At 28.8% G+C, this 22,407-nt stretch overlaps 2 protein-coding genes and 1 pseudogene across 4 annotated transcripts; 1 reads left to right on the top strand and 2 right to left on the bottom strand.

The window, feature by feature from the left end:
• Positions 1-6,750: 6,750 nt before the first annotated feature.
• On the top strand, positions 6,751-7,649 carry LOC149510802 (uncharacterized; annotated as a pseudogene).
• Positions 7,650-12,566: 4,917 nt separating this feature from the next.
• Positions 12,567-13,041, bottom strand: LOC111280418 (uncharacterized). The gene has a single exon (XM_089757015.1). The coding sequence runs from the start codon at positions 13,039-13,041 to the stop codon at positions 12,604-12,606; it is 438 nt and encodes a 145-aa protein (XP_089613141.1). The 3' UTR covers positions 12,567-12,603.
• LOC111280417 (WPP domain-associated protein-like) lies at positions 12,567-22,173 on the bottom strand. Of its 3 annotated transcripts, XR_016335017.1 has the most exons (8): positions 21,893-22,051; positions 18,957-21,341; positions 17,816-17,942; positions 17,052-17,153; positions 14,986-15,063; positions 14,540-14,735; positions 13,944-14,299; positions 12,567-13,324 (listed from the first exon to the last, which is right to left on the bottom strand). XR_016335017.1 is itself a non-coding variant. In XM_022867776.2 (6 exons), exons 2-5 carry the CDS (start codon positions 21,308-21,310, stop codon positions 15,001-15,003), a joined length of 2,646 nt encoding a protein of 881 aa, XP_022723511.2. In that variant the 5' UTR covers positions 21,311-21,341; positions 21,893-22,173; the 3' UTR covers positions 14,361-14,735; positions 14,986-15,000. The 3 variants fall into 3 exon arrangements, 2 of the variants coding, with proteins under 2 accessions (XP_022723511.2, XP_022723512.2); XM_022867776.2 differs by lacking the exons at positions 12,567-13,324; positions 13,944-14,299 and having other exon boundaries at positions 14,361-14,735; positions 21,893-22,173; XM_022867777.2 differs by lacking the exons at positions 12,567-13,324; positions 13,944-14,299 and having other exon boundaries at positions 14,361-14,611; positions 21,893-22,052.
• Positions 22,174-22,407: the final 234 nt, after the last annotated feature.

Below are 22,407 nucleotides of genomic sequence, written 5' to 3'. Positions count from 1 at the left end.
TTACACTAAGAGATTATATTATTTGCATAGGATAGTACATCACCAACCACTGCAAATTCAGTAAAAATGACTATATAGATCACTAAAATTTTTATTCAGCGTCCCCATGGTAAATGAAAAATATGATATTAAAATAGTTTAGTTGTGGAGTTACATCCATATATATAAGGTATTGTTGATGTTGAAGTAGATGAACATTATGATTTCGTTCTATTATTGATTGACTTGGATTACATTTAAATAATTGGGTACAAATGTAACATGATTTAATTGATAATCTTAATTGATATCAAGGTAAATATGTCACTTTGTATGAATCCATAAAATGTGTTGAAGAATTGTTAGAAACATTATCTTATTTTGACACTTGTGTCTTATATGATAAATGAATGACCTTACCTGATATAGGTTATTTAATTGCCTTCAATTGTAGATAATGCCTGATCTATTTTCTTATTAGATTTGTACCATTTACACCATTAGAGCACAAAGTCATTATGATTTGATTTGTTAATGATTGTCATTTTATATAAGTATATCTAATTAGTATTGATACATACCTTTTATATTATTGATAATCAAATTATAATTAATACTTATCATTTATATTTTTGCATATTTTAATGAAATTGTTCTTACCAATACCTTCGATTGCAATTAACTAATGCAGAATTTGATATGGGTGTGCTTGAGGATGAAGGTATTATATGTACCTCACATAGAGACTTTCAAGTAATTATTTAGTAAAAATTTTGATGTGGCCACTCAAGAAATAATGCACATAGATCGATTAGTTTGATTTTTTTTCATTTATTTATATGTTGTATATATATATTAATAAGTTAGAATGATTGTTTTAGAATGTTGAACATTTTATTAAATAGATGTGTTATATTGAGCAGGTTATTAAAAAGTTGTGTTACATTGAAAAAGTTATTGAATGGTTATATTACATTGAGATGATTACTAAAAAAATGTATTATGATAAGCAGGTTACATTGAATGGATGTGTTATATCGAGTAGGTTATCTAATAGATGTTTTATAAATACAATATATATATAAATACTACCATATTAAATAAAAATAATAAAAATACAAAATCACTTTATGTTTGAGGCTTACATAAAATACTCTGCACCCTATCTCTCGACTTCTTAAATTAAATATATACATGTTGTGGTTGATTGGGCTATACTGTTGTTGATGTAGTGGGTAAAAATCTCTCGAACAGAGTCAATACTGTTGTCGGTACAATGGGTGGAGAACTCACAAGCACAATTAATGCTACCGTTAATGTTGAGGGTAAAAAGCTTGCAGACAGTAGTGGTGCACTTGGGTGGTGCATGTGTTGATGCTAGTGATGAGGTACGAATAGGCAAAGGTGGTCTAAACACCTAAAAATGATGTTTTAAAAGTCAATGTCTAATGCGATGCAACCGGTCTAAATTGACTCCTATTAGTTATAGTTGATGACCTAGATAATATAACATATGCTTTGATAACTGTATCTCTCTTTACATCGACTTCTTATTGTAATCCACCAAATAAATCATTTTTAAGAACAAACAATGTCATCAAGCTTTGCTAAAAAATATTAACAAGATAATCAATATCAATAACATATAATTAAAATTAACAAGGTAATCAATAACCTTAAACTCATAAAGTTATGATTTACAATATTATTAGTAGGCCTCTATCAATTAGTTGAGACTAAAATCTTTATCTATGTTTTAAATTTTAAATTTATTAATGTGAAATTGATGTATATCAAACATCATAATCCGTTGAACACTCACTTAATTTTTAACACCTTCGCCCTTGATGCTCAGCTAATATAAGATACATATCACATCTCTCTTAGTACTGATTCAGAAAACTATATACATCATATGTGTTGGATGATGAACTTTGCTTAGTTCGGTGTATGGCTAAAAAGGTTAAAGAATAGTTTATACAAATTCAAATTGTTGTAGAACTCTTTCAAGATGATATGGCTTTATTCACACTTGATACATTTTGTAAAAAATAAAATGTCATGTAATAGATGTTCCTCTAATGTATCGAAGTATGATTCCTAACACACCTCAAATACTGTCAAGATAATCAACTATTCTTATAAGGCTTGTAATGTTTTAAATAAGTATAAGTTACGAGCCTTTCATCGTTGAACACACAGTTGATCATCTGTGTATGTCAATTTACCTATTAGACTTAATAATAGAAAGTGCTTACAAATTTATACTTACATTAAATACATAAGTAATCGTTAATCATATGTTTGTTTAATAATGAATAAATCAAATAATTACAATATATATTGTAAGTAATCATAGATACATACCTATAAAAATGTCAGATAACTAATGATTTTATGCACGTTTGCCTTAGTTACAATACTAAGTTGTTTGTATAAACATTTTAGGTAAGCTATCCCCCAAGCATATCTACTAGTGGCATTGAAGTTACTTAATAGACTTAGGTATGCTACTAATACTTTTGTTATATTTTTATTAATGAATAACGTACATTCTAACAGACATGACAAAAATGTCCTAGATCCATACTTTATTGCTTGATCATTAAATATATATGTTATATCTTTAAAAGTATTTCGTAACCGTTATAACCTTACAACGAATCTGCAAGCCTTATTAGTCTTAATTGCTACCTCAAACATAAAAACTTAAATTAACTTAACTAACAATGTGTTCGTCTCATTGATTGTCAAATAATTAAATGAAATCATGGTCTTGATGGTTGGTATGTGTAAAATCATGAACATATCATTGAATTTAATGATCATTTCTTCAAATAATAGATGAAAGTTGTTAATCTTAAGTTATCACCTTTCAATAAAAGTTAATAATATTATATTATTCATCAAATGATTGGTGAAATCAATAAGTGAATCCAACTTTAACTCGACTACATTAGCTCAAATAAAAGTATGTGAACCATTTAAATGCCATTACTGTAATTTATGATTAATTAATTTTAATGGATCTCACTTTTGTAACAATAACAACAACAATATCAATAGCATAAACAACATCAACAATAACATAAAAAGCATTAACATCAATATCAACAATTGTAATAATCAACTTATTCATTTTACACACATAAACTAGCAAAAAAAATTATATGATTAAAATGAGTATCTAGCTATTCCATTTTTGCACCACAATAAGAGATCTAAAACTCTTAAGGATAGATACATCAATAAAATTTTTAAGAAAAGGTTAAAAAACTTGCTTTGCATTATCATCTCCCTCTTTATCAAGATGCTTATGGGTAATAGGTTCCTTATTGTAAGTAAAAGGTTGAGCTTATGAAATATCATCTCTTGTACAGTCTTAAACTAGCTCATTATCATCTACTTGACTCAGAGTCTTTTTCCAGAGTAAGTCAAACTCTTTTGACTTAGACCATGATCTGTTATGGTACATTTATCACATTTATCAATGATTTTACCTTTTGTTCGAATATCTCCACCTTTCATTTGATTCATATATATTGTGATAGTACAAATGTAATAATTACATAGTGAAAATGGGCATTGATTTCAATTCTGAGCTTATTAAAATGAATTTTTATAAGTTCTAAAAAGCTTACGGATTATCATTTCTTTAAACTTTTCAAGCTTAAGGAAAAAGATTTTCATAAGCTTTGAATGGCTTATCTATGTTGAAAATTCAATTCCAACATCCTTTAGAAAGTTATGGAAATCTATTTTCATAATACACGATTTCACCAAAAAATATCACAAACCCAAATTATAAACCCTAAACAAAACTACTAACTAAATAAACTACATCAACTATATCAATTAAATCTTACCTTTGAGTAGAACAAATTGTCAAAACTTGTGATTTATGGGTTTGTATGGTTTTAAGTTGAATTTGGGTTTAGCTTAGAGTAAAAAGATTGAAAGAATAAAAAAGAGAGAAAACGATAGGTGTAAAAGGAATGAATGAAAACATGAAATGTTGGGATTGGGTGTAATGAGTAAAAATTTTAATTTGTATTATAAATCTTGAGTATATTTATCAACGGGAGTGAAGAGTATTTTTTGGACTATATTTAAAATTTTTTTAATGTTTAGAAGGTTGAAAATAACCTGATCAATAAAAATTAATTTTTGATTAATAAAAAATTAAATCATAACATGCGTAAATTATCTTATTTTTTTAATGAAAGATAATTTTCATCACTATTACCCCAAATTTTATTGACAAACCCATAATCCCCTTAAGGCTTTAAATTTTTCTCCATCACCAACGACTATTAAAATTCACAGATCTTCCTTGATCTTACTTTTTCTTTTTTTGATCTTTTTATCTTCCTTTGTTTTTGCATATATCTTCTTATTTGTTTCATGCGAAAAAAAGTTTTGCTCCAACACCATGTTCCCCTTCAACTTTAAATCACTTTTTTTTAGCTTTTTTTTTTTTTCACAAGTCTTATCCTTAGCTTCAACCTTGACTTTAATTTAATCTTCAACTTCAAATTTGTCTCTTTAAAATATATGATTCTCAGATCCTCCAATTTTTATAATTTTTCCTTTATTTGATTTCAAATCTTTAAATTTTTTTTGTTGTTTTCTATATTTATTATTTTAAAATATGATTATAATTGCAATTTTTTTATTTTTTATTTTGTCTTTGTTCATCCATGGGATTGGTTTTTTTTTTTTTTTTTTCATTCATTTGAGTGTTTGGTTTGTTATCAGATTCTTATGATAGATGGTCTAATATCATGAGATCCATTTATTGTAAAATATGCAATGAATTTGATGAAGTTTTTATTATATCTATATAAGAGTATTTATATATGATGATTTTTTCTTTGTTTTGCCACTTTGAGTTCCAATCTTTCTTTTGCTATTCATGTTTTATAGTTTTGATTTTTTAATTTTTATTGTTAGTTGCTAATGTGTTGTTGTATGATACTGTAAAATTTCAAGATAAAACTTTGACAAGTTCTATGTATCTGTTAGTAGATCGAAAGGAAAGAAAATGGTATTGCACAAAATCCTTGAACTTTGCTTGTGCTTTATTATTAAGGTATGATTTATTTGTTGTGCATGTCAATATTTTATTTGTTTGTAACTATGTATTATACTGTATCATCGAAACTCAATTTTATTATGAAAATTGAAACTTTTATAATTTTTTTAAACTTACCAAAATCAATTCTCATAATATAATTAAAATTGAATATTATTAATTATTTCTTTGTAGATGGATAAAAATTCTTTATATGTAGTGGTTATAAGTGCAGTTACTTCAGTATTGGCTTTTGGTATTGTTTTCATATACTAACTGAGCCTAGTGTTAATTAAGATGAAGAAAAAGAATGTACATTATAGTATTTTACATAAAGTTGATATTCATTGTATGATCTAAATATGATATAGCTGATTGTATTTTTTAAATTATGTGATATTTTTAATAGAAATAATTTAAAATAATCAAGTAGATATGTGCCTATGGAAGAACAAGTGATTATATTTTTACATCTAATTGGTCATAATGTAAGGTAACGAGTGATTGGATCAATTGAGATAATTTATAGGTACTTTAAAATTATCTTGAAAGCAATTTTGAAATTATATAAAGATATGATTAGGTTATATGATAATTTGACTCTACCTAAAATAAAGAATATCCAAAGATTTTATCCATAATTTTAGGCATGAATCAATGTTAATAGTAAATCTTTTTTTTTTTTTTATATTTTAGACAAAGTTTATAAATTTTATTTTCTAAAATCTATCCTATAATAATAATAAGATTGTGTAGGAGTAAAAGATGGCACTCATATTTGTGCATTTGTGCCAATTGAAATTTAAGAAAGATTTCATGATAAAAAATGAGAAATGACAAAATATTTTAGTTGTAACAACTTTTTATTTGAAATTTGCTATATGCTTATTACTGGTTGAGAAGGAAGTGCACATGATTTTTTTTTTAAATGCACTTTTAAGGTCAAGAAGATTTAGAATTCCAAAAGGTTAACTGATGAAATATAAAAGATTAGTAATTTAAATTATTTTGATAATTAGTCTATTTAGTAATAATATAAGTTTTGTAAATTTATAGGCAAATATTATCTTACCGGTTCTAGTTATGGCATTCAAAATGAAAATATCATTCATATCTTGATGTTTGATACCACTTAAAAAAGTTTAGTGATCATTGTCATAAAAATGAGAAATAACTTTTAAAATTTTGCCATTTTTCTTTGTGAATAACTATTGAAAATTTGAAAAAAAAAAGTTTTCATGTATTAGATTTTGAACCATTTTAGAATTATAACACCTAAGTAGATACAGTTTTAACTTGTTATATCATCCACAACCATATGATAGAAATTGATTCTAGTGACTCACTTAATCAAGTATCACTTGATGACACAAACTTTAAAGTATAAAGTTTTTCAAATATCTTCTAACGAAAGAAAAAATGAGAATGGATGATAAAGAGAGATGAAATTACACATGCTTTGTGGATTGATTAAGGGTAGAAAAATGCAACTTTTTTTTTTGTTTTATGTTTTTTAACATTAATATGTTACTAAATTTTTTATTATGTATGTTCTCTACTTGTTTGAAATTATTGTTATGAACATTAGTAGGCTGCTATATATGAACATTATTGAAATAATTATGTATGCTTTCTACTTGATTATGTATGATTGTTTATTATTATTTTTTAATTTAAATATTTTTATCATTATAGAAATGAAAAAATCAAAGCAATTTAGGTGGACAAAGCTAATGGAATGCATTATACTTGAGATTCTTGCTTACAAGGCTTTAAATAGAAATAGACCATTTAACATTTTTAAGCCATTCTCATACACTTGAATAGTTAAAAACTATAAATAAAATTTTGAATGTTTAATATGAGCCAAACCATGTAGAGAATCATTTTAAAACTATGAAAAACATATGAAGAAATATAATCCAACCACTTGTTTGCAATAGTAAATTTGGATAGGATGACACCTTAAAGAGATGACTGCATCAAGAAAAATTTATGATGATGAAGTTATGATATCTTTATTTTTTAAAAGGATTTGTGTTAATACTTTGTTATTGTACTGGACTTTTTTTTATGTTAATGAATAAAACAAGCACATCCTGCACATGAACTATTCATCAAGAAGAAACTTGACATGTATAATGAAATGACTTTAGTTGTTAGAAAATATATGGCTATTGGGAGTTTTGTCAAATCATTTGCTGATATAAATTTGAAAGGGAACACTAAGATTAATTCAATGCCTGTAAGATTGGAAAATGAAGTTAATTACGAAGCCACTAGAGGGAAATAAGCATATTTATTGATTGGTATTTAACAACCATGGTCTCATCACAAAAAAAAAAAAAAAAAACTCTCAAATTGTCAAAGATGAGAAACTTGACAAAATGTCAAAGATATTTGGAGATATGCCAATGCCATTAAGAAATTAAGTGATGATCAAATTGTTATTGTTAACTTTTATAAACAAGTGATAAGGATGGAAGGATTTCATGACGTAGTTTTTTCATCTGCCTTTGATTATTTAGTAATACATGAGAAGTAAGCAAAGGCATTCATGGTGAAAAATAAGAATTTTAGAAAAGTTTGGTTATAAAATTTTTTTAATCGTAAAGATGACCATCAAAACTTGTTTATGTAATGCCATAAAATTTATGTAGTTACTTTTGTTAGGGAAGTAAAACATCATTCACCTTACAAATATGAATGGATATGGCTCTAACTTGAGAATGTTGAATGTATTTATTTATAAAATAATGAACATAGCTCTAACTTAATTGAGAGAGTAGAATGTTTTCGTTTTGGAACAATATTATTATATTAAAATTTTGAGTGATGATTAATTTTCTTTTTATAGATATGATTTTAATTATTTTATGATAGTTATTTTTAAATTTATAATGATAATATTATATATATGATATTACATATAATATCATATAAAAAAATTTAACATTGAAACACAACTTTTATAGTTATAAAAATTTTGAGATGTGTTATGGTGAAAATTTTGAAGATTAACCATGGTAAAAAATTTTTTTTTGATAAAGTGATCTAAATATCAAAAATATATTTGCTCCAATGTCATCCAAATAATAGAAAATATTTGATTTTTTAAAGAAATATCTTTGACATAAAATATCTTTTTTAAAGAAATTAATTTTCAATTACCAAATGAAATCTAAACTAAATTTTTGCAAACTCTCAACTATCAAATCATCCAACCTTTAACAACAATCCACATAAATAAATAATGACAAAGTTTTCCTTAAGAATGAAAAGAAATTTAACCGAATACTATGCTAGTAGTATATGTAATTGCCTCTCTAAATTTTTAAGTTTTTTCAACAAATGAGATTATTAATAAATGAAAAAAAAGGGTGGCCAAACCTTTAAATAAAGAAGCATTTGATCAAGAGCTATTCTCAATGGATTGATTCTTTTGACAAATTTTCTTAGATTTTAATTCATTAATTAATTTAGTACTTGAAGTTCCTAACTTCTTTTAATTAACTCCAATTTAATTAGACCATATTAATCTTTTGCAAGTCATGTTTTCTATATATGTAACCTATTAGATTCCTTAACATGTTAATAAATATAAGTATTGTAATCCTTAATAATTTTGAATTAGATGAATCAAACATTTTGAGTTCATCATTAATTATGTAATTAATCAATTTTATGTTTATAACTCATGATTATCATATAGCAATGAATAATGACCATCCAATTATTACGAAAGGCTAGTAAAGTTTGAGTGCTTAGTTTTTTGGTGTAGGTGTTATCCTTTTATCTTTTATTGTCTTGGTTTAACATTAAGTTTATATTAATATCTACTTAATTTGTTTAACCATAATAAGCTTCAAGTTAGATATTAACTTTTTAAATAAGCTTTAGAACAATTCTAAAATTTTATTTTATTTTTGTTAAAGATTTCTTTAATTAATTCTTATAAATAGTATTTTAAATATTCTTTCAATCACTCAAAGTAGTGAATCTTATCTCAATTACTCATGTATCATCATGTGTCTCATGTTATATCTAACAATATCCAACTAAAACATCCATGATTAGGACTATAAAGAAGGTAGAATCAAGTCAAAAGATCAACAACTTATTAGAAAATTTAAGTAAATTCACAAATCAATAATCACGTTTTTCAAACATCTAGAAATTTACATTTAATAGATGTTAGAATAATAAACGAATAAAAAAAAAGTTTAAACATAACCATGCTAGGGGTTATTGCCATTTTGTGCCTGTGTTATGTCATGTTGTTCACCTCCTTAAGTAAAAGATTCTAAATTTAAAAAATGTAAAAATATTATATGTTGCTTCTAATTTTTTCAATCAACTTTTTGTTGGAGCGAATGCTTTAACAAACATTGTTATATCCTTTAATTAGTTCACAATCTTTTTGCATCTTAATGTCTTGTGTTAGTAGTTCCTTTTTCTATCTATTTGAATAACGCAAGTTTTTGAATAAAGCAAGTTTTAGTAGAAATATTTTTACATAATCCCGCAAGGTAGCTTTGAGTCTTATGCAAAGTACCTTGATGTCTTTTAAAAATGCTTATCATGCTAGAACGAAACTATTCATTAGACACTTTTTAATAAACAACCAAATAAAAAGATAGTTTAGTGAAATTTATAATTTATCTATAATCAATTTATTTATAACAATAATTAAAGACAAGGTTTTGGAAAGTTTGTGGGTTGACACTTGGCAATTCAATTGGCTTTCATTTGTCAAGACCCCATGAACTTTTTTTAAATAAAAAATATAAACAGAAATATTAAGAATAATCAAATAATTTAGTATAAAATAAATCAATGAAAGCTTTAATATCACTTGATCATGTTAAGAACATGTAAATGTATAGGAATTTAAAAATTTTCAACGCTCAAAACAAAAAATCATACATTAACATCATTGAATATAACCATACATGGTAATCGATAAGATCAAAAAATCATTTATTCTGTCTTTTTTGATTCAATAAACACAAATTCACTAATAACATCACATTAAAATTTTGTAAACTCTCTTATAAAAGTCTGTACAAATATGAAACGAAAAAGTTTTCTTCAAGACTAAAAAAAAATAGACTAAATACTATGCTAGTAGTACATGTAATTGCCTCTCCAACTTTTTAAGTTTTCTCAACAAATGAGACAATCAATGAATGGAATAAAGATGGGTAGCTAATGTTGCTTTAAATAAAGAAGTATTTGGCGAAGACCTTCTCAATAGGTTTGTGCCTTTTTACTATTTCTCTTGGATTTTATGAAGTCTAACTTAATTAGTTTAATTTAATCTTTCACAAGTCATGTTCTTTATATGTGTTACCTAATTAGAGTCTTTAACAAGTTGGTAATAGATATAAGTGTTGTAATCTTTAATTATTTTAGATTAGACAAATTGAATATTATAACTTCATCGTTAATTCTCTAATTAATTAATCTTATATTTATAAATCATGGTTGTCATCTAACAATGAGTCATGGCCATTCAATTATAAAAAAAAAAAAAAGTCAATATGTTTGAGTGCTAGTTTCTTCGTATAATTGTTATCCTTTTATCACTTTATTTCATGGTTTAATATTGAGTTTAGGTTAGTGTTAGCTCAAGTTGTTTAACCATAATAAGTCTCAAGTTAGATATTAACTCTTCAAATTAACTTTAAAAGTATTCTAAACTTCATTCCACTTTCCTAAAAATTTCTTGAATTAATTCTTATCAATACTAATTGAAATATTTTCTCGATCACTCAAGATGAGGAATTCTATTTTTATTACTTATGTATTTTCATATGTCTTATATTATAACTATCAATACCCAACTATGACATCCATGCTTAAGATTATAAGTATGGTTAAGACAATAAGAGTCTTAATTCTAAGAAAGATATTTCTAATTTTGAATCAAATTGTGAAGGAATTAAATATGTTTTCAATACAACAAAAATCTAAGTAAAAAAATAAATGATTAAGTCTTTTTCTGACAAAAAGCTTTTTCAAGAAAATAAATTGAATTTTTAAATACTATTGAAGTGAAAAAATATTTTTAAAAATTTTACTAGATTGATAGACAAATCTTAGAAATTATTTTCAATATTTAAATATTTAATAGAAGACTATTAGAATCATAGACAGTTAGAATAATTTAAAATCAAGTGGTATCCTTCTTGGACAAACTCGTAGGAGTGCTATAACTTTCTTCATATGTAACCGAACTCCTGAACTTAATTTTAATATATAAACTAGAACCTATTTTTTAAAAACATTAGTTAAACTTAGGACATCCTTAAAAAGAATAGTTTCACCTAGGTAGCCAATCACACTTCAATAAAAAAAAATTGATGGTAACTTCTTAAGTCATTTCTAGCTGTAGATTCACGGATCTATATGTTATGACAAATACTACTTGAAATATTCTCTCGATCACTCAAGGTGAGAAATTATATTTTGATTACTCATGTATTTTCATATGTCTCATGTTATATCTATCAATATCCAACTATGACATCCATGGTTAAAACTATAAGTGAGATAGAATCAAAGTATAAAATTTCTCATATAAGATTGATAATAATCTCAAGTAAAAGATCATTTATACACTTACAACATTAGAATATTGCCAAAGACACTAAGTGATTTACCAAATGACATTTTTATGCTAGATCGTATTTAATGAATTTGTTTTTTTGTAACAAACATTAACAAAATAGTTGAAGTTTATTTAAACTTCAATATATGAGATTAGTTGTTTGCGTCAAAAGTAAGAGCATTACTATGCTTAGATCTCAATAGCTTTATCAATGGCCTATTTTAATAAAATATTGATTAGGAACGATTTAAATAATATAATTTTGATGGAATGACAATCTTATAATCACAGGTCTTTGTAATTTCTCTACAAATTTTGTTTATTAACTCCATGAACTTTAATTAAAGTAAATAATATCAAATTTATTATATAAAGAATATTTTAATTAATAAAAATAATACTTAATAGTATAGGTATCCCATTATTAATCAATTTACATGGTGTAAAACTAAAAAGTGTTATACATTTTTTTTAACCATTGATTTTAATAAATAAAAGGATAAGAGAGATAAATAAAAATAAGAAAAAATTGTTTAATCTCATCCCTTAGATATATTAAAATTAATGGTTAAAAAATAAGTAAAACTTTTTTAGTTTTATTCCATATAAGTTGATCCATCTTTTATATATATATATATATATATATATATATATATAAATAAGGGCAAGATCAACTTATACAATAATGTAATATTTTTAGTTTTATACTTTTTTTTTAGCCATTGATTATAATAGATCCAAAGGATGAGAGAGATAAGCAAAAAATAAAATTTAATCTCATCCTTTGAATCTATTGAAATCAATTATTAAAAAAGTGTATAAAACTAGAAAGTTTTATATTGATTTAAGTTGATCTCTCCCATATAAATATATTTACATATATATGCATGAGATATGAGGATGAGATCTCAAAAATCAGAGATAGCCAATATATAGCCTACATTGTTAACCGGAGAAGATGTTTTTTCCTGGACTCACGCTTGAGTTTGACCAAATGGCTCAAAACTTTGGCATAGCGACTCATCATTCCTTTGAGCTTCAATCCATTATCTTGTTGATTTTTCTTCACCAGCTGAAGCTGTTTCTCTTCTTCCGTGAAGTGGTGACCCAGTGAAGTACTACTCCTGCAGCTGCTCCCTGATCTGCTGATTGCCTTTTCGTCCCCATTGATGAGTTGCTTTAAGCTTTTACGATCACTTTCTAATTCCTCTTCATGATGATCACCTTTGCTTGGGGAGCTTTGATCAAATATACTAGCAGTTGTATGACTGTTTTGATGAATAGCTTTTTCTTGGAGATTCAGTGGCTTCCTGGTTCTCTTGGACATCGTAATGTCATAATGGAGCTTATTACTTGGATTGCACTCACTGCCCATTTTCTCCAAAAAGACACCGGTTAAAACAAAGCATACATGGAGATGGGAATATGGAAGTGGATATGAATGAAGAATTAAAGTTGTGGTTATGGTGAGAGAGAGAGGGTTTACTTGGTGAGCAATTTAATTAAGGGGTAGTTTAAAGGTGAAAGGTCTCTCTCTTTCTCTCCAACCTAAAGATTAACCCTCCCCATCTACATGTAGCTGGTAAGATGCAGCAAATCAGAAGGTGATATATTACCAACCAACTTCTATAATTCTCTTTGTCTTCCCTCGTTTTCCTCTGCAAAGGGTAAAATAAAATAAAATAAAGCATGAAACATTATACTTCAGACATTTGAGAGCAGCATTGTTTATTTAATTATGAGACCTTTTGCTTTCCTACTTCTAGAATATTTTAATTATCAATTGATATGGATGTTAATATTACATCCTCAATATTATATTATTAAAAAAATATTTATAATTAAATTCAAATTTTAATTCATTTAATTTATACAATTACCATTAAAAAATACACCAATCCTTTTTCTTATATTTATGTTATAATCTCTGTTGTATCAATAAATAAATATATAGTTATTTATAATACGAATGTGATCTAAAAATTTTGATTTTCTATTGCATAATATTTTATACTTGGATTTGCTAATCTATATTTTCCAGGACATTGATTAATTTGATTTGAATGCTGGTTGGAAAGAAATTCTTATCGTATCATCGTGTGTTTTATCATTTGATTCAATGATAAAACATGTTATAGAGTGATAAGAATTCCTTCTCACGATCATTCAAATGAAATGTAAAATTATTATATGATGTAAGATTACTTAATACATTTAAAATTTATCCACAAAATTAAATCATTATTAATGTAGTAATATTAGGAAATATCTTTGTACCTTAAACCTTTTCTATTGGACTATTTGAACCCTGGGCGATATCCCCCTCTGTCCACAGATCAGTGCCTCTGGCCGCCAGCCCTGGCCGCCCAGCACCAGAGTAGGCTATAGAAGCTAGATATGGCACATAATAGCATCAGGTCCAGAAGTCGATCAGGCCCAAACTCGTCGTCAGCCATGTTTTTGGGCTCAAATGACGGCGTATCTAGTGTCTAGGGGCTCCAATGTGGAGCCTGGACCAAATCAGGCCACTTTTCGCATCAATAAAAACAAGATAAAAACAACGTAAGTGAGGTTTGATCGTGGATGAGTCAGGAATAGAAGACATCCTCATCGGACTCCTAGCACAAGTGCAACTATGCCAAGTGAAATACCATTAGTTTTCTTCCATCAACTGCTAAATGTAACAAATATACATTCAGGTCGAAAACCAAAAACGATTTAATTCTTTGTTCAACGGAACCAAAAGGGCATTCTCTTGGCTTTCTATGTCTGTACAGCTATAGTGGGAAAAGAATAAAAATTCTGTTAAAAGCAAAATGCTAATCTAGGTAACTAGTCCTGATGATGCTTTCGCAATGATTTTTAAATCGTACCTCTTTTCCGAGTTTCTTTACAGAGGGAAGAACATAATCAACATAGATAACGGCGTATCTTTTCGGGTTCACCTGCATAAAATTCTGTGCTTGATTATTTCAGAAGAGGCAAGTTTTACCGGCCATGACTCCTTCCCAAATGCTGAATAATAAAAAAAGTAGCAAATGCAGGTGCAAAAATGAATCAACCATTCACCTGTCAACAAAAATGATACAGAGAAGCTGAGCAGAAAAAGATATGATACAGAGAAGTTAAGAAGAATCTGTACTAGAACTAGGTGGGATGAACATGCTGTTTCTTAAACTACTGTAATTTAGTCAAACACAAATAAACACATTATATGACAGCTCAAACATAGGGATAATTCCATTTGGCCTTTGGTGCATTTTCCCTCTTCAGTACTTAGTACAATGCATTGGAACATCAAGTTAATTAAAAACACTACCTAGTGAAGGATAAATCAAAGTGACTTAGTAGATTCTCCACTCAATTCCCTTCCAACCAGCTTCAATATCTCCATAATCTGAAACAAGCAAAACAATATACTTAAAACATCAAATTTTGAATGCATAGATGACAAGTATACAGAAATTATGTGCATGGCTAAGCTACTATGGAATTATCAGAACATCACAACAAGTTATTAAATCTTCATATTTATTTTTTTTCCATTAAAATTAACATTCAAGAATACATACAAAGAGCAAAGCAATAAACTAATTACTTATTCTTACTCCTCTATTATCAAAATGACCATGCAGCAGGTTGAAAATTGCATAAACATGCAATCAAAGGTATTTAGATATGCTAATTTTAGTTAACAAACCAATAAACCAGCACGTTTTAAGTAATCCAAGCATGAATTAGCTAAGACCTTTTTTTTCTTTCCTTAATCATTATTTTTGCCTTCTTGGCAAATTCAAGTATAAGCTTTGTAACTGGAGTCATCTGTCATTTCTTTCTTTCTTTCTTCTTTCAAGGGAAAGTTAGAGGGTGGTAGATTTGAACTCAAGACATTCTTTTGGTAGAGAGGTGACATATGGGAATTTGTCCTATGACAGTCATCACATTAGAAAGATAGTTAGGAGAAGATAATCTACGGATTCAAAAGTATTTAATTCTCGGAAACTTACAGAAACACTACTGTAAACATTGTCAACAACATTAAGTTTAACCCTTCACCTTTAAAACCAAAAGTTTATTGGAATTCCTTTTTGCCATAAATAGGAAGAAATAAATCTGAACAGAGTGAGGCACATTTTTGGAAAAAAAGTAAAAACCAAAACAAGAAAGACAAAGTTATGTGAAACTATGATGGAAAGTACAAGTTATTCAAATACAAGATTATCAAAGTAGCATTTTCTTAAAGAAGAGTTTTACTTTACCAAAGATTAGGGAGAAAGAATAAAAAAAATGAAGGATAAAAATCAAAAGGAGAGGGAGGGGGAATAGAACAAAAATAAAATCAATAAGATGTGGTACCAGTAACGAAATGAAATTCAAGAAAACTTGAAACTTTTCCAAATTAGAAACTATTACAGTAAATAGAAAACTCCAATTTGTTTTCTTCTCAAAAAAATTTTATATGCCAAGGGGGGGGGGGGATGGGTTGAAAATTTGCCTACACAAGAGCAAGCATTGAGTATTGAAAAAAAAAAAAAAACAGAAAGAAATAATTTTCTATCTAATCTCTGGCCAATTTTGAGATTCAGACAAGTTTATGAACTTAAAAGTCGACAATTATTTACATACTACAGCACCTCAAACATTATTTTCACACACAGTACATGTAAATAACAGTGTTTCCATGAACAATGGATGCTGAGATGTTAGATCCAAGGTCTTGTTAGGATTAGAGTTTTTTATTATGAGTATTTTGGTTAATTTAAATGGTAAAGTAAACCTCCATCTGGTTGTTGCTTTTACTACTCGCCTTTTGCTTTTCAAAAAAAAAAAAAAAATTGCTGTGAGGTAAAGGCAAAAGAAAAAAGAAAAATCATCTCCATCACGTTGGAAACTCCATGGCATGATTCAGATTGATAAAAGTATGTCAGAAAACTGTGATGACCTTGGAAACTCCATGACATGATTCTTGTATATTCCTTTGTCACATAACTTTTTGCCTATAGCTAACTCCAGATAACAGAGTCCCACTGTGTTTAGTTGCCTAAATGGACCATGTGACCTTTTTTATAGTTTTTGCCAATGTCTTCTTGGGTTTTCTCACCTCCCTTTCCACATAGGCATCCTCATTAAATCAAGAACAACCAATTAAAAATTGTTTGCACAGGATATTCCACAGTTTTAAAACAAAGAAAGTAATTAAGGAACTCATTAGCATGCTTTCTAATGCAACGGAACATATACAATAGGCAAAAAAGATTTTTATAATCAAAGTACTAAAGTTATTATCAACGCTTTGTGACCTAAGAAAAGCTGCATAAAATTTGACTATTTTTTAAGAAATATAATAATGATATACAAGTTCAGTAGAATAAAGAGACAACTTACTCCAGGATAATGTTTCAATATTGGGGAATAATGATCAAGCGCTATGTATATTTTCTCGAGAAGGCCTAAAAGTACTCCTACCTCATCACCCAAGAGATCCACCTACAATACAAGAAGGAAACACAATAAATACTAATAATCTACCAAATAGCAAAGCTCTATTATAAATGCAATCCATGATACTCAATGATCCTCTCTAGTTTGGTTCAAGCTACATAAAATGCATACCACTAATGCAAAAACTTATATGGGTTAATTTATGTAATAATTGAACCTTGAGCCAAAAGTCAACATTTATTTTAAAAGGCCCAGTCATAATATCTATCTATTGTTTTTTATCAATGAAAACCTTCACAAGGGAAGAAGATTGAGTTCTTTGTCCTCTTCCATTTTGCATTTCTTACTGTTTAATGATGTGGGATCATAAAACATATATTCTACACAACAGTGCATAGTCCATTAGGTGATGAAATAAAATATAAAGTGCTCACTACCATATCGCTCCACTACCCTTTTGGTAGTTTTCTTCCCAAACTATTACTGATCAAATAAGGGAGAAAGAAAATTCATATATAAAATGTCATTACTTATACTGTAGAAGATATCTCCAGCTTGGTTTATCATTATAAAAAATGCAAGCCATGCATAGTTATTCCTTATGAAATTCATTTTACAACATCATATATGGTTAAAGCCATCACAGAATGGAATGCTTTAATCTTTCCAAATTCTAAACTTATGTAAACCTTCTGACATTCACATACCTCAGTTTCAGCTTTGTCAAGGTCAGAACATCTCCTTTCAAGATTCTGCTTATATTGCAATTCCTTTCTTTTCAGTATATTGGCCGTCTGAATAAGAGAACCGGATTGCGAGCTCAAATTTTCCAACCTGAAAATTGACACATTTGATGTTAATAAATGCAATACAAAATTCCACCTCCAAATCAATGAAGGTACTTAGTAAAACAAAATAAGTGGATGAAAACTCAGTGGCAAAATATCAAAAGATCCAAAGACAATTCAAGTTAATATATATGAAAATAAATTTGACCAAAGGACACAAGGTCGCACTTGCACACCAATGAAAGGTGAGGAAATAGACCAGAGTGAAAGTTAATTTAAAAAAAAAAAAATCCAAATGAGCTTTAAGTTGATGGAAAAACAATCAACACATCGCTATCCCCACCATAGAGTTCTGAATGGGCTGATTTAAAAAAACATTTTGACCTTTTTGCATGAAGGTTGGGTTGAGGGGTTGGTGGGCTACCTCAGTCAATTGTGGAATTAAAAACTGACAGACATCATAGACAAATAGCAACAACAGGTCATTTATATCACAAAATGAGAGTTCTCTTAATTAGTTCAGTTGATGAGCTTAAAAGTGATAAGAATGAGCTTAATCTAACTTTTCTTGACAATATTAACCAGTTTTTTGAGTATTAGCAATCTGGAAATAGCAGTACACTAGAAACTAAAATTAATGAATTCAAATGTCAATACTTATATGCCTTTTCTCCACAAGTCTTGAGGTAGAGACAGAGCTTAAGTCAATCTTCCTTTCTTAAGCAACCCTAGCATGAGTGAAAATCCAATACCATATATTGTGAGGAAAACAATGCAGTTCAACAGTTACAACCACAATGAGAAAACCTAGGATAAAATTCATTTGGTTGGGGAGCACACAACAGTTTGGTAACTTTAACTTAAGCGTTTCTTTCCGCTTATAACCTTCTATTCATTGGTAAGGACAGATAACATAGAACCTAGACAATTTTCTGCCTCTTATAGCAGAAAGAGTGTGATGAGACCCACCAACATCCCAAAAGACTTCTCTGAGCATCCCTTGAAAGAAAATCTATCAATCGGGAAATGATAAAAAAGGCAACAGTGGTTGGGAAAGTACCTTAGATTACTCCTCTTCATATCTTCTGCTACTCGACATTCAAAACCAGCAACTGCCTTAGATAGTCCTTCAACAAGAATACATATTGATTCCATCTGTTTTCTATGCTCACTTTCATTTGCTTTAACTGATGATAAACTACACTCCTTCTCTTTGGCAGCAACAAGAAGCCTCCTTCTCTCATCATTGCTTTCCCTCAAATCTTTCACTGCCTCGTCAAGCTTCAGATTTAATTCACATATCTCCACTTTATGTCGTTTAAGTTTCTCCAATGCTTGAAGGAGATCAGTTTTCAGAACACTGGATTCTTCATTGCACTTAGAAATCATCATTTGCTGCTGGTTTGTCTGATCCCGTATAAAGTCAAGCTCTTGAGAAGCCACCATAAATTTCTCCTTTTCTCTTGCCAATGCAGCTGCCATTTCATTAAGCAACTTCTCCTTTTCATCATCCACTGATGCCATTAGGAGCATACGTTGCTGCAGTTTTTCCTTCTCTGCAGCTTCCAGTTTTAGTACCCTTTCCTTCTCAAATGCATCCAAACCTAAGTCATGGACTTTCTCCTTGGCTTCTGTGAAGGCTTCTCTGAATATGATCATGCATAGTCCTTCCATAATTGAAGACTCTAAATCAGAATCTTCAAATTCACTCTTGCAGGCATGTGACATATTGCAAGAAGCATCTTTGAGTATAAGGTCATAAATTTCTTTCATAATATTATGCTCCATCTCTGAATCTTCACTGATCCACTTATTCTGACAGATTGCCTCTTTGATGAAGCAATTATATACATCCCCACTAATGGTAGCTTCAATATGTGCATCTTCAACAACAGATTCAAGGTTTTCTACCTTTTTTAGTAAGTTTTCCTCGGTCAGAGAGTACTGTGACATTTTCTCTATGGCATCAGAAACTTGTGAAGAAAGGCAGTTAACTTCCTTTTTCTTATCGGAAAGTGAGTCTCTCAGTTGATGATTTTCTGAAAGCAGGGATTCTAATTTGTCCTTCAAAATTATAAGATTCTCATTATTATTACTTAACAATGGAAATTTTTCATTTTCCACAAGAATCCTATCCAATTTTACAATGACATCTGGGATCTTTTTCCTCAAGACATCAAACTCCTTATCCTTCCTAGATGGCAGAGAAGAGCCCCTTTCTTTCAAGTACTCCCGTTTGAGGCTAAAATATTTTTCAGTCATCTCTTGTAGCTTGTAGTCATGGTTCCTCTTCATTTTTGTCATCTCAACCTTGAAAAAATTCACCAATTCTTCTTTTGACATGTGTGTTAGTTGCGCAGCATCCAAATTTTCTGGCACGGTAATTACTAACTCTCCATGCTTGCCATTTCCTTCCCAAAGTGAATCAGACAAGGAAACATGATTCCCTGAAACCTTTTGATGCAAATGATCAGTCATTTTATAGTTACTCAAATCACCATTGATTTCCAATGAACTATAAGAATTCAGCATCCCAGTTTCAGGATTAGACAGTGATTTAGAAATGCCATCTAATTCCTGACGCAAACTGGAAATATCATTGATCTTCTCAATCCAATTTAGATTTTCATTAACGTAGCATTGAGCACTTTGATCCCATAGTCTTTCTTCAAATTGTTCCTTCAAACTCCGAATACAAATTGTAGCCACCATATGGTCAACTTCTTCCAGATATTCTTGCTCCAGCTGCCATTGACAGAGTGATTCCTTGAATGAGTAAACAATATCATCCACTTGCCCATAAACAGAGTCCAGGGTTATTCTTAAGGAATCAAGGGTTTTATCCACATCAATCCATTTTTTGGGTTCCTCCTCTTGCAAAATACCACCCAATCCCACCATCTTAGAAACTGAATTAATCTTATGCCCTCTGATTTGGTCAATTTCTGTCCTGAGATTCTTAAACTGCCCTTTAGCTGTATTTTTAAGACAGCCAAAAGATTCTTGTATCTTGTCATGCTCAAATAAAGCATTTGACAATCTTGGAAATACACCAAGTTTTGGTTCATGGTGCTTCATTAAAGATCGTAAAGGTTTGTTTTTATTTGAACCAACATGGTAAGGATTCACCATTTTCTTCAACCTCACTATTTCCAACTCTTTTTGAGCAATCCTATCAGCTGCCTCTTGCTCAACAGCATTGACCATGCCCCTGATGACTGAGTCACTCACCATCCTAGAAATGGTCAATCGATCCTTGATGTCTTCCACATATAAATCAAATTCATCGAGAAAGTCAACATCCAATTCCTCAGTGTCTTTTACAGCATCCCCAGTGTGCACCAACCCATGATTAGATGCATCACAATGTGAAATGAAACTAGCATTTACATCTCTACAGCTCTCCATAGCCATTCCAAAATTGCTTCCCACCAGCAGGATAAAACTGCCAAAAAAGAAAAGCGGAAGTAAATCAATTGTAACTACACATATTGCTCAAGATCATAATAAGTTTCTAAGCTTCCATGAGCCAAATAACTGAAATTTTTTTCTTTTTGGCCAAAAGAAATTGAAAATAACTGAATTTAAAACAAAATTGTTTTCTTACTTATAGTCAACAACTTCATAAAAATCCAAAATTTATCAGTTTACCAAATTGAGCTCAGATTTTCAGAGTAAAACATGAAGAAATTAGCTGCAAAGCTTCAAATTTCAGCTCTATTTCCTTTCCAAATTCATTCTTAACAGTCAAACAACGGCAATCAGCTCAAAGTCAAAATTTTCAAAAACAGAATTCTAACCAAATTAACACAATTTGACAACTTTTGACACCCAAATTTGAGCTAAAAACATTCGTAATATATTGCATTTAAACAAGAATTAAACGTGAGGATGAATTACCAAGAAATTCAAGCTTAATATTCTAAGACACAGTTAAAAAAAAAAAAAGCGTAGAATCGCAAAAAGGAACACAATTAAAAGAAGGAGCCAACTTACAAATTTTGACACAAAATTAAAGGTGAAAAAGAGTATTCTGAGTTAAAAGCTGCTCCATTAAAAGCCGTATGCTTCTTTCTTTCTTTTTTTTTTTGTGGTGTTTAGGGTTTCTGAGAAAATAGACAAAACGAGTCGGACACGGTGAGCGGGAATGGAAGGGAAAATAATACAATGAACCTTAAAATTAGATTTATTTACATAATCTGCCATCCACAGGGACATGACATGAGGGTATTTTTTTATGAATTAGAGAGCTGAAAATAAATTATTACAACAAAATTCGATTGACTTTTGTCTGTTTGCTTGTTCGAATGAACCGTTAGAAGTCCTGTCGTACACAATATATATATATATATTTTAATTATTTTTTAAAATATATTTTGAAAAATATGTTTTATGTTACTAATTTTGGTTCTAAAATTTTAAAACTCTAATTAAAATGAATGAAATAATTTATATATATATATATATATTATGGATGTAATCGATCGAGTTTAAATCGATACAATATTAAA

The sequence above is a fragment of the Durio zibethinus genome, chromosome 28, assembly GCF_047325235.1.
Source record: "Durio zibethinus cultivar Kanyao isolate XHJ-2024 chromosome 28, ASM4732523v1, whole genome shotgun sequence".
NCBI classification, from domain to species: domain Eukaryota; kingdom Viridiplantae; phylum Streptophyta; class Magnoliopsida; order Malvales; family Malvaceae; genus Durio; species Durio zibethinus.
The sequence above is the reverse complement of the archived record's forward strand: the minus strand, read 5'-3'. Positions and strand labels throughout refer to the sequence as shown.